The sequence below is a fragment of the Kryptolebias marmoratus genome, linkage group LG14, assembly GCF_001649575.2.
Source record: "Kryptolebias marmoratus isolate JLee-2015 linkage group LG14, ASM164957v2, whole genome shotgun sequence".
Taxonomy (NCBI): domain Eukaryota; kingdom Metazoa; phylum Chordata; class Actinopteri; order Cyprinodontiformes; family Rivulidae; genus Kryptolebias; species Kryptolebias marmoratus.
In genome coordinates, this window is record NC_051443.1 from 25224905 (window position 1) to 25235329 (window position 10425).

At 44.1% G+C, this 10425-nt stretch overlaps 2 protein-coding genes across 3 annotated transcripts in view; both read right to left on the reverse strand.

Moving 5' to 3' along the window:
- The window catches only part of nars1 (asparaginyl-tRNA synthetase 1), an 11251-nt gene extending 3551 nt beyond the window's left edge, over positions 1-7700 (reverse strand). Inside the window, exons 1-13 of one of the 2 annotated variants that reach the window (XM_017432909.3) lie at positions 7531-7700; positions 5983-6065; positions 5835-5900; positions 5646-5738; positions 5319-5408; positions 4369-4447; positions 4213-4283; positions 4042-4128; positions 3753-3974; positions 2239-2438; positions 2025-2160; positions 1829-1942; positions 758-889 (exon numbers count right to left, since the gene is read on the reverse strand). In XM_017432909.3, coding sequence (XP_017288398.1) covers positions 758-889; positions 1829-1942; positions 2025-2160; positions 2239-2438; positions 3753-3974; positions 4042-4128; positions 4213-4283; positions 4369-4447; positions 5319-5408; positions 5646-5738; positions 5835-5900; positions 5983-6065; positions 7531-7552 — 1395 coding nt within the window. In that variant the 5' untranslated portion in view covers positions 7553-7700. Of the gene's footprint in view, positions 1-757; positions 890-1828; positions 1943-2024; positions 2161-2238; positions 2439-3752; positions 3975-4041; positions 4129-4212; positions 4284-4368; positions 4448-5318; positions 5409-5645; positions 5739-5834; positions 5901-5982; positions 6066-7509 lie in introns of both variants that reach the window. The other variant, XM_017432908.3, reaches the window with a different exon arrangement.
- Positions 7701-8946: 1246 nt separating this feature from the next.
- txnl1 (thioredoxin-like 1) overlaps positions 8947-10425 on the reverse strand; it is a 6240-nt gene continuing 4761 nt past the window's right edge. Inside the window, exons 6-8 of the mRNA XM_017432917.3 lie at positions 9674-9846; positions 9198-9302; positions 8947-9112 (exon numbers count right to left, since the gene is read on the reverse strand). Of these exons, the coding sequence (XP_017288406.1) occupies positions 9083-9112; positions 9198-9302; positions 9674-9846 (308 nt within the window). The 3' untranslated portion in view covers positions 8947-9082. The remainder of the gene's footprint in view (positions 9113-9197; positions 9303-9673; positions 9847-10425) is intronic.

The window sequence follows — 10425 nt, forward strand, 5'->3', positions numbered from 1 at the left end:
CGGGCGGGGCCGGTCAGGTCGGGTCAGGACAGGTCGGGTCAGGACAGGTCGGGTCAGGACAGGTCGGGTCAGGATGGGTTGGGTTGGGTTGGGTCAGGACTGGACAGGTCAGGACAGGACAGGTCGTGAGGGGTCAGGACGGGTCAGGTCAGGAAAGGACGAGTCGGGTCAGGTCAGGTCAGGACAGGACGGGTCGGGACAGGTCGGGTCAGGATGGGTTGGGTTGGGTCAGGACTGGACAGGTCAGGACTGGACAGGTCAGGACAGGACAGGTCAGGAAAGGACGGGTCGGGACAGGTCAGGACAGGACAGGACAGGTCAGGACAGGACAGGTCAGGTCAGGACAGGACGGGTCGGGTCAGGACAGGTCAGGACAGGACGGGTCGGGACAGGTCGGGTCAGGATGGGTTGGGTTGGGTCAGGACTGGACAGGTCAGGACAGGACAGGACAGGTCGTGAGGGGTCAGGACGGGTCGGGTCGGGTCCAGATGGGTCAGGACGGGTCAGGTCAGGAAAGGACGAGTCGGGTCAGGTCAGGTCAGGACAGGACGGGTCGGGACAGGTCGGGTCAGGACGGGTCAGGACGGGTCTGAACAGGTCGGGTCAGGTCAGGACAGGACGGGTCGGTTCGGGTCAAGTCGGGACAGGACGGGTCGGGTCAGGTCAGGTCGAGACAGGTCAGGACAGGACAGGTCAGGACGGGTCGGTTCGGGTCAGGTCGGGACAGGACGGGTCGGGTCAGGTCGGGTCTCCGTACCGACTCGGTGAGGCGGCGGTCCTCAGGGCAGCGCTGCATGTAGAAGGACTTGATCTCTGCGGGGAAGCAACACAGCAGGATGGTCTCGTTGATGGAGTCGGTCATCAGCCTCTCCGGAGCTTCAGGGATGTCCTGAGGGACAAAAGAGGGACAAACTCTGACAACAAGGACAGAAAAGTGTCTCATGAACGTCTCGTACGACCGTGAGGGGGAAGTATTATGATACGGGGTTTAGAAAAGAGAGGACGTTTCTTCTCCCCTGGTCGAGTCCAACTTTGACCCCCGAAGACTCGGATCTTCGTCTCTCGTCTTCAGGAAACGCCCGTTAACCGTTTAAAGGAATGCATATCGCCCGCCACCTTTCACGCCAAAGTTTCGAGTCAAAACCTGAAAACCAACGTTGCGTTTGGGCTGCGTGTCGGGGACGACTCTCCGCTACTCCCACACCCAGTTTCAGCTCATCACAGCCAACCTTTCAGCAACTCTGGAGGGTCATAAAGGTTGTAACCCTGAGGCCGTCAGGACAACATCGCCCTCTGCTGGTGCTTTGGAACATTACATCTCTTTAATACTGAGGAGGAAACGTTTGAGGAGCTTTAAAACTCAAAGAACTTCAGACTTCAGAACCGTAACAGAAACGTTCAGCTGACAAACGTCCGTCTCTGTGATCGCCACGGTGTTGCAGCAAGAAACCGATTTCCACACCGTGTCGGCGCTGCGAAGGGGAGGGGCTTCCTGAGGAAACTTCTACTTTAGGGACGTTTTGTTTGTTATTTTAACCTCAGCGTTCCTTCAGGCTTAAACACTTTTCTGTGTTTTTAATAAAAGAAAACAAACAAAAACAAAAAAAAAGAAGCAGGAAATAATTTAAACGTCAGCCTGTCTGCACGTTCTCGGTCCAGAGTCATGTCGGTCCCTTCAACTTGGGGGCTCGTCCGGGATGGAGAACATCTTTTCTTTTTTGAGCTGAAAGTCGTTCTTAAAGTCGAGTAGAGCTCGATAAAACAGTAAATCTTATTGTTTTGTTCAGTTCAGCGCAGACGGATGACGCGTGATGCGTTCAGGCGTCACCTCTCCAAACTCGTAGAAGGTGCCGTCGTCCTTCTTGACGTCGTGCTCCCTGAGCCACTCGATGGCCTCGGTGTAGTTCATCCTCCTGAACGGCCTCTTGGGGGGTTTGAAGTCCTGGAAGGCAACAGAAAACACCAACATCAGTCCAGATCAGGAACTCCAGAACAGCAGGACCCAGGATGAGAGGTTCTGGTACCGGGTTCAGGTCGTAGAGCAGCTCTGCAGCGGGAGACCCGAGGACTCTGTCCACCACGTCGCAGACCAGGTCCTCCAGCCGCTTCAGCAGGTCCTCGAATGTTATGAAGGGACACTCGGCCTCGATGTGGGTGTACCTGAGAGACGACAGACAGAGGCGGCTCGTTTTCAGAGCGACACAAACCCGAGCGTCTGAGTCCGGGCGGCCCACTCACTCCGACAGGTGGCGGCGGGTGCGGGACTGCTCGGCCCGGTACGACTGGGCGATGCAGAAGGTGTCGCCCAGGGCGGGGATGCAGGTCTCCAGGTAGAGCTGCGAGGACTGCGTCAGGTACGCCTGCTCGCCGAAGTAGTTCAGGCCGAAGAGCGTGGAGCCGCCCTCCACCTGCGTCTGCACCAGCGTGGGCGGGGTTATCTGAAACACAGGTAGCGGTTCCAGGTGGTCACATCTCAGAACATTCATGTGTTCATCTCGAGCAGCAACAACGAGCTTAACTTTTAAAAATATTTAACTAATTTAAAATAAAAACCACAGAAAAATAAATAATTAAGATCTCCTTAATTCCTTCAAAACATCTTTCACTTTTAGCTTGCAGCTAAGGTTTGGTCTTTTTTTAGCTTTTAGTTAAAGTTTCGCTAATTTCAGCTGTTGTTTTGCTAACTTTAGCTTCAGCGCAAGTTCAGCTAATTTTATCCGTTTTGCTAGTTTTGGCTTTAGCATCTATTTTGTTAATTTTAGCTACTGTTTTGTTAACTTTAGCTTCAGCACAAGTTCAGCTAATTTTATCCGTTTTGCTAGTTTTAGCATCTATTTTGTTCATTTTAGTGCTGTTCTGCTAATCTTAGCTTCAGCATAAATTCTGCTAATTTTAGCTACTTTTTGCTAATTTCAATATGTTTTGCTAATTTTAGCTTTAGCATCTGTATTTTCTCTTTTTAGCTGACGTTTGCCAATTATTTTTTCCCGTTTTGGTATTTTCAGCTAACGTTTGATAGTGTTAGCTTTAGCATCTATTTTCTTAACTTTAGCTTCAGCTTAAGTTTTGCTAATTTTAGCTACTTTTTGCCAGTTTCCATTGGTTTTGGTCATTTTAGCTTTAACCCGTTTTGCCGAATTTAGCTACTATTCTGCTCCTTTCAGCTGTCTGTTTCTGTTTTGTCACTTGAAGTTTGTTTTGCTTATTTTAGCTACTGTTTAGCTTTAACAGCTGCCTTTTAGCTGCTTTTTTCAGCCATTTTCTGAAGTTTAAATGTTCATCTTTTAACTTGTCTAAACGTTTCGGAAACAATCTTCAAACATCGTAACCAGTTAATCCATCAAATCGTCTCTCTGCTGGAGGACAGATGGTTCTCCTCAGAGGTCAGAGGTCAACTCCCACATACCTCCTCTGTATCCGAGCTTCCAAACAGGAAGTGAATGATGTCATATCTCATCCATAAAACACAGTAGAAGCAGAAATACGACCAACAGCGCCTCCTGCTGCTCATATATAATAAATGTTTTCACACAGAGACTCAAACTTTCTGCCTGTCTTATTAGGAGTGCTGTCAGGCCTTTGTTTTCAGTTTTATCAGCTCATTTCTTCAGAACCTTTTAAGTTAAAAATGTTTTGCAGCTGGTAGTTCCATCTAATTAACCTCTTCCTCGTAAATAAACTGACAGCCTAGGAACTTTTTCTTTCTTTGCGTAATAAAATGGCCGCCGGCGGCCAGTGGCGGCGGGCGTCACCTCGTAGTATCCGCGGCCGAAGAAGTGATCCCTGAAACACTGCGTGACGGTGGACCGCACTCGCAGGATCTTGGAGACGTTCTCTCCTCGGATCATCATGTGGCGGTTGTTCAGCTGCACGTCCACGTCCGACTCCTCATTCAGCAGGTTGTCGGCGCCGCCCGCCGGAGCCAAGCCCACCAACTCCCAGAAGTCGCAGTGCAGCTCGTGGCCGCCGGGCGCCTGCGGGAGGAGATGGGGCTTATTATGACGCCACAGCAGAAGGCCGCCCTGCAGCAGCGGAGCTCACCTGCTTCCCCTCAGGAACCGGAGTGATGATCCCGTACAGCGCCACCGTGCTCTCCGTGGACAGAACCAGGCCGTTGTAGCACTGACACTAAACAGGAAACACACATTCACCTTTGACCTCTGCTGCTGTCGCGCATTAAGACTTTTGCACGGCGCGAGGCGGGGACGGTACCAGTTTATCGGAGAGGACGCACTGCAGGAACCCCGTTCCGTCTCTCAGGACGATGAACATCAGGTTTTTCCCTGTTGGAGACAGAAACCTTCAGCGACTCGGAGCGAAACGTCAGGAGGTGTTCTCACTTCCTGTTCCTCACTTCCTGTTCCTCACCCTGCCTCCGGAGGCGATGGACCCAGCCGAACACTTTGACCCTTTGACCCCTCTGAGCCTCCAGCTGATGGATCTTAACCTGAACAGGAACATGAAGAAGATTAAACCAACATTCAGCTTCTCTGCTGCTCCTCGAACCAGGCAGGGGTCATAATGTTTTGGCTGATTGGAGCTAACGGTTACTGCTGATTCAGAGTTCACGGCTAGCTTATCGCTAATTTTAGCTTTAGGCTAGCTTTTTGCTACGTTTAATCTCTAGCTAGCCTGTTGCCAATTTTCGTCTTCTTTTGTCTTCAAGTTAGCCACTTACCCGTTTTAAATTTAAGCTAACATTCGGCTACTGTAAGCCAGCCTTTTGCTACTTTTAGCTTCTAGTCCGCCTTTTGCTACTTTAGCTTCTAGTCCGCCTTTTGCTTTTTTTAGCTTCTAGCCAGCCTTTTGCTCTTTTTAGCTTCTTATCAGCCTCTTGCTACTTTTAGCTTCTAGTCCGCCTTTTGCTACTTTAGCTTCTAGTCCGCCTTTAGCTACTTTTAGCTTCTAGCCAGCCTTTTGCTCTTTTTAGCTTCTTATCAGCCTCTTGCTACTTTTAGCTTCTAGTCTGCGTTTTGCTACTTTAGACTTTTAGCTTTAAGCTAACCTTTTGTCACTTTAGGCATTAGGCTAGCCTGTTGCTACTTTTAGCTTTGAGCCAGCCTTTTAGCATTTAGCTACCATTTTTCTACTTTAAGCTAACCTTTTGGTTCTTTTAGCTTCATCTAAGCTGCTCCCAACTTTAAGCTTCTAGCTTCCGTTTTGTTATCTTTTAGCTCGTGTTCTGCTTCTTTTAGCTTCAGCTCTTCTGCGTCTGAGTTTCAAATAAACGCAGCCGTTCAAACATTCTTTAATCTAAAACAATAAATGAGTGTTTATGAATATTAGACTCTTATTTTGAAGGAGAGGAAATCTCGAACCGTTTGAGGCTCCGGCAGACTCGGGTCATTCTCGATGACGATCTTCTTGGCCTCCTCCAGGTTCTTCTCCCGCCTCTCGGTGTCCTCAGCCTGAACAAACAAACAAACAAACAAACAAACATGGCGTCACATTTAAAACCTCCGCCTGCTCCGGATTATCCGTACGACTTCCTGTAACTGAGCGCTGTTTCCCGTTTGTTTCCAGATTTAATAAACCGACAGTTTTTTAAAATTTGTTCTGTAATTAACAACCAGACGGAGCTGATCCTGGCTTCAAATTAAAAGCTCACTCGTCTTGTCAAAATAAAAGCTTCCCGTCCGACAGACCTCCTTCTTGTCTTTGGCATCGTTCTTCATCTGCTCGCGGTTGAACGCCTTTTTGGCGTTCTTCATCTGCGTTTTGGAGATCACCGCCCAGCGCTGACAAAGATAAACAAAAATAAAAAATAAAAACAACAACAATAAAAAAATAAATAAAAACAGAAGAGAAGAACTTGACAGAAACCGGGAGCGAACCTCTCCCTCCTTCTGAGACGCCACGTAGATCGTCGGGAACGGCTCCTTTCCAGCGAACAGCAGAGCCTGAGAGGGTTTGTTTACAAAACAACAAGTGAGGGGAAAGTAAACAACAACAAACAGGTTCAAGGGACCGGGGCGGGTTTACCTTCAGGGGCGTTTTGAAGGGTTTCTGCTCCGAACCGTCGCCATCCTGGTCGCTGCCACATTTATCCGACACGTACAGCTCAGCTGACAGGTAAACAAACAAACAAACAAATAAACAAACAAACAAACACTTCCTGCTGCTGAGGGAGAAACTCAAACAACCAGTGGGCTCTGGACGTTCACACAGAAAGAGTTTAATGAAAATTAAATATATTTTATCAGATTTAGTTCAAGTTTCGGCAGATAAATAATTTATTGTAAACATTTTGTTGTTTATAAACAGAAACCTTCGGCTCATTAAGGAAAAGAGTTTAAATTTTTTTAATTAATTAACTTTATTTCAATTAAAACTCAACGTCTTCAGTTTCTTCTCTTTGAATTCTGCTTCAGCTACTTTTAGCTTTCGGCTGCCGTTCGGCCACTTAAAGGTTCTGTTTCTGTGACTTTTAGGCAGTTTTTAACTCATTTTGGCTACAGTTTTTCTATCTTTAGCTGTTAGTTTCCATTCTGGTACTTCTGATCATTTTAGCTTCAGCTTTTATAATTTTAGTTTTGCTACTTTTGGTTGACATTTTTAGCTTTTAGCTACTACTCCAAACAGGACCGGGTTTTACCGCTCGGTTTCATTAAATCCCACTGTCTTCTATGGGGTGAATCTTTGCAGTTTTTTAATTTTATTTTCTGTCTACATCCTACAATTGAAGTTTTGGCACACATTTCCCATTCCAGCTGCTCATTTTGATGTAAAACAGCCGAATCCCGCCTGTTTCAGTTCTTATTGACTGAATCTTTACAGATTTAAGGAACTTCCTGTTTTCAAACCTGACGTTCTTCCTGCTGACACAATAAATGAAAAGACAGAAAAGCTGATGATTGATGAGTCAGGAGTTGAAATGGGATTAAAATATTAGAAATCTCAAATCTTTTAACAGAAAAATAACCTGTTTTCTGTCACATTATGACTTTTATGTTTTATAATCATTTCATTGTCTTGAAATACACTTTAAGAAAAGGTATTTTAATTAAAAAACACCACAGACAGCAGTTAAATCTGATAAACTTTAAAAAGGAGACATTTTTTAGCCTCAAACTGAGGTAACATTCATTTTAATGAAATTTTATTTCATCATCAAAAGAGAAACTAAACACCCAGAGCCAGTTTGAACTTCTGAGCTTAAATTTACCCATTTATATGTTATATTTATTCAAGCAGGTTAAGTTTAATAACTGATTTTAGTTTAATTCAGTGACTGAGATTTAAATTTCATTCATTTCGCCTCAGGCGCTGCTGCTAAATGACAGCTGCCGGTGTTAGCTTTTAGCTTGTTATTAGCTTAATTTTTAAAAATACGGAGGGTTTCATTCAGTTTGAAGACGTACATTTAGTTCAGGGAGTGTAAACTAATCTTAAATCATAAAAATACAGAAACAAAACCCAGTAAACTAACAGCTAACACCCCTGCAGCTGATGAAACACACGCATGCTAACAAGCTAGCTGCCGGATAGCTAAGCTAATTTCTGTCTTACCCACTGACACCTGGTTCACACCTGTCGTTATCTCCGTCGCCATGTTGGCCCGCGTATCACAACCGTCTGCCGAAGAGCAAAACTGTGAAGTTTTATTTTTAAAACATAAAACGGGCCCTGACAAACCGACTGCAGGACGCGTCTGGGGAGCCTAACATGCAACTTTGCGTCAGCCCAGTCGCAGCTTCGGAGGCGGAGACTCGCTGTCATTTGGAAACATCTGATTGGTCCAAAAGTATACGTCGCTTTAAAAACGATTAATCTGATTGGTTACATTCCAAGTCAACTAATGTTGTGTTCAGGGTGACCAAAATACGGTGACAGAACTCCGATAGATCCCAAAAATAACTACAAATTACAGATTTAGTATTTATCATATAGAGTTAGTTTAACTTAAAATGTTAAAATCAACAAAAGAAAGTATCTTACACAAATCATGAATATATAACATGGTGTTTGGTTTGATTTTTAACAGCCGGAAAACAGATTTTTCGGATGTCATTGAATATAGCATGAAGGAAAGGTTCTTCTGGTGTTTATTAATTTCAGAAAGAAAAACAAAAATAATTTAAGAGAAAAGCATGTATCAAAAACTGCTTTAAAGCCGTTTTAAACACGTTGAATTTTTATTTTATTACTGACATTTTTGGCCAAAATGTGAATAATTTTAAAGCTGATATTTATCGACGTTAATGGCTTTAACCATTTATTTTAATGTAATAAATAACAAATGAACCTGACTTTTTCATAGATTCTGCTAATAGACTTTACTGATGAACAATCAGAGGAGGAACCAATAAAAACAGGAGAAATGAACGCTGAGCGCTGAAGGACTTTCCTGAAAATAAGCTGTTCAAGCTAAAAGCTAAAAAGAGCAAAACAGCAGCTAAAAGTAGCTAAATGCTAACTAAAATTTGCAAAGACCAAAATGTTAGCCTACAGTCGCACAAGGTTTAACTACAAGCTAAAAGCACCAACAGGCTACCTAAAAGTATCACGACAACTCAGAAGGTAAAAGATAGCTAAAGGTAGCAAAATGCTAGCTAAAAGCTAAGAGTAGCAAAAGGTTAGCCAAAAGCTAGGAGTAACAATAGGCTAACTAAAAGTGTCAAGATAACATAGAAGCTAAATTTTGCAAAATGCTAGCTAAAAGTTCCAAAATGGTAGCTTAAATTTGCAAATACCAATAGTAGTTATAGTAGCAAAAGGTTAGCCAAAAGCTAAAAGTAACAATAGGCTAGCTAAAAGCTAAGAGTGGGAAAAAGCAAAGTCAAAGCTAAATATAGCCATATGGTAGCAAGAAACGTTAAGAAAAGTTAAAGACTAGCTGAAATGTTAGCCTGAAGCAGCAAAAAGTTAGCCAAAAATCAGGACTTTAGCTGCAACTTTTCTCCTTTTTTCTCCTGTTTTACATCAAACCATCGGAGTCGACACACCTGCCTTTGAAAAAGGATCAGATTTTATTTACAGTGATTTCAACAGAATTACAATATAAACGACGCGGAGACGGAGGACGGCGGAGGACGGCGGGTGTTTCCTGCAGCCTCCTCTTCCTCCCTTTTCGTTCTCCCGCTCAGTGACTTTCACCTTTCTTCCCAACAACCTGCAGGTGGAGAAAACAAAACCTCCTGATGAGAAACGGAGCGTAAAAAGAAATTAAATGAAATAAGAGCCGCTCGGTTTCGTACCCGTTTGAAGTCGTTCATGTTGGTGGCCTGAACCGGAGTCCCGATGAAGGTCAGGTAGTTGATTTTTGTTGTCTCCTCGTCTCCTTGGTTCGACTTTACAAACAACTGGAGTGAAAATAAACAAAATATAACATTTATTTAACAGAGGCTCAGACTTTCTACTCTAATCTGATCTAAAACCTGCATTTCCTAAAAAAAAAACCCCAAATATCTCTATTTTTATGTGTGGTTTTGAAGAAAACGTCTGATTTAATCTTAATTTTTTTACAGATATCGATCATCTTCGGAGCGTTTGTTTGGAAAACGTAAACTTCTTTCCAGAAAGAAAAGATTTAAACACAGAAAACAAATGGGTTTCTGAATGAATAAACTCACAGATTTCTACATTTAATCATGAATACGGAGGACTGAAGCTGACAAAAATGAGAGTGAATAAGATGATAAATATTCAGAGTAAAATGATTTATCCTCTTTACCGTGACGCTCTGGACGTTCTGGAACTTGACGTAACGCAGAGGAATCAGCCCGTCGTCCTTGAAGTCGTCCTCCGACAGCTCCAGAGTCTGCGTGGCTTCGCTCCGCTCGGCGTCGTCGAAACCCATCGAGCGAGGAAGGTTGATGAAGATCTTCATCACCTTCGGGGCCTGAGCTGAGGAGGAGGAGGAGGAGGATAGAAGTTAGAAGCTAAAAACCACTTCCTCCTGTTTTAGCCGTTCAAACATCAAAACATTCGGCTCATTCGGCTGCTGGGACTTTTGTTTTTGTCATTTTTACACTTTTCAAAATATTTAACTGTATTTGGAAATAATTTCCCACAGAAACACACTGAGATCTTCAGGTCCTTCAGAAACTACTGGCTCTGTTTTAGGCCTCTTCTGCTCCTTTTAGCTTTTAGCTACTGTTCTGCTACTTTTAGAATTTTGATACTGTTTAGTTTCTAGATAGCCTTTTGCTACTTTTAGGTAAAGTTTAGCTGATTTTTAGCCAACATTTAACTTCTTCTAGCTTTTACCTAGCGTTCTGCTCTATTAGCTAGCCTTCTGCTCCTTTCAGCTAGCCTTCTGCTCTTTTCTGCTAGCTAGCATTCTGCTCCTTTCAGCTAGCCTTCTGCTCCTTTAAGCTAGTGTTCTGCTCCTTTCAGCTAGACTTCTGCTGTTAGCTAGCATTCTGCTCCTTTCAGCTAGCATTCTGCTCCTTTCAGCTAGCATTCTGCTCTTTTCTGCTAGCT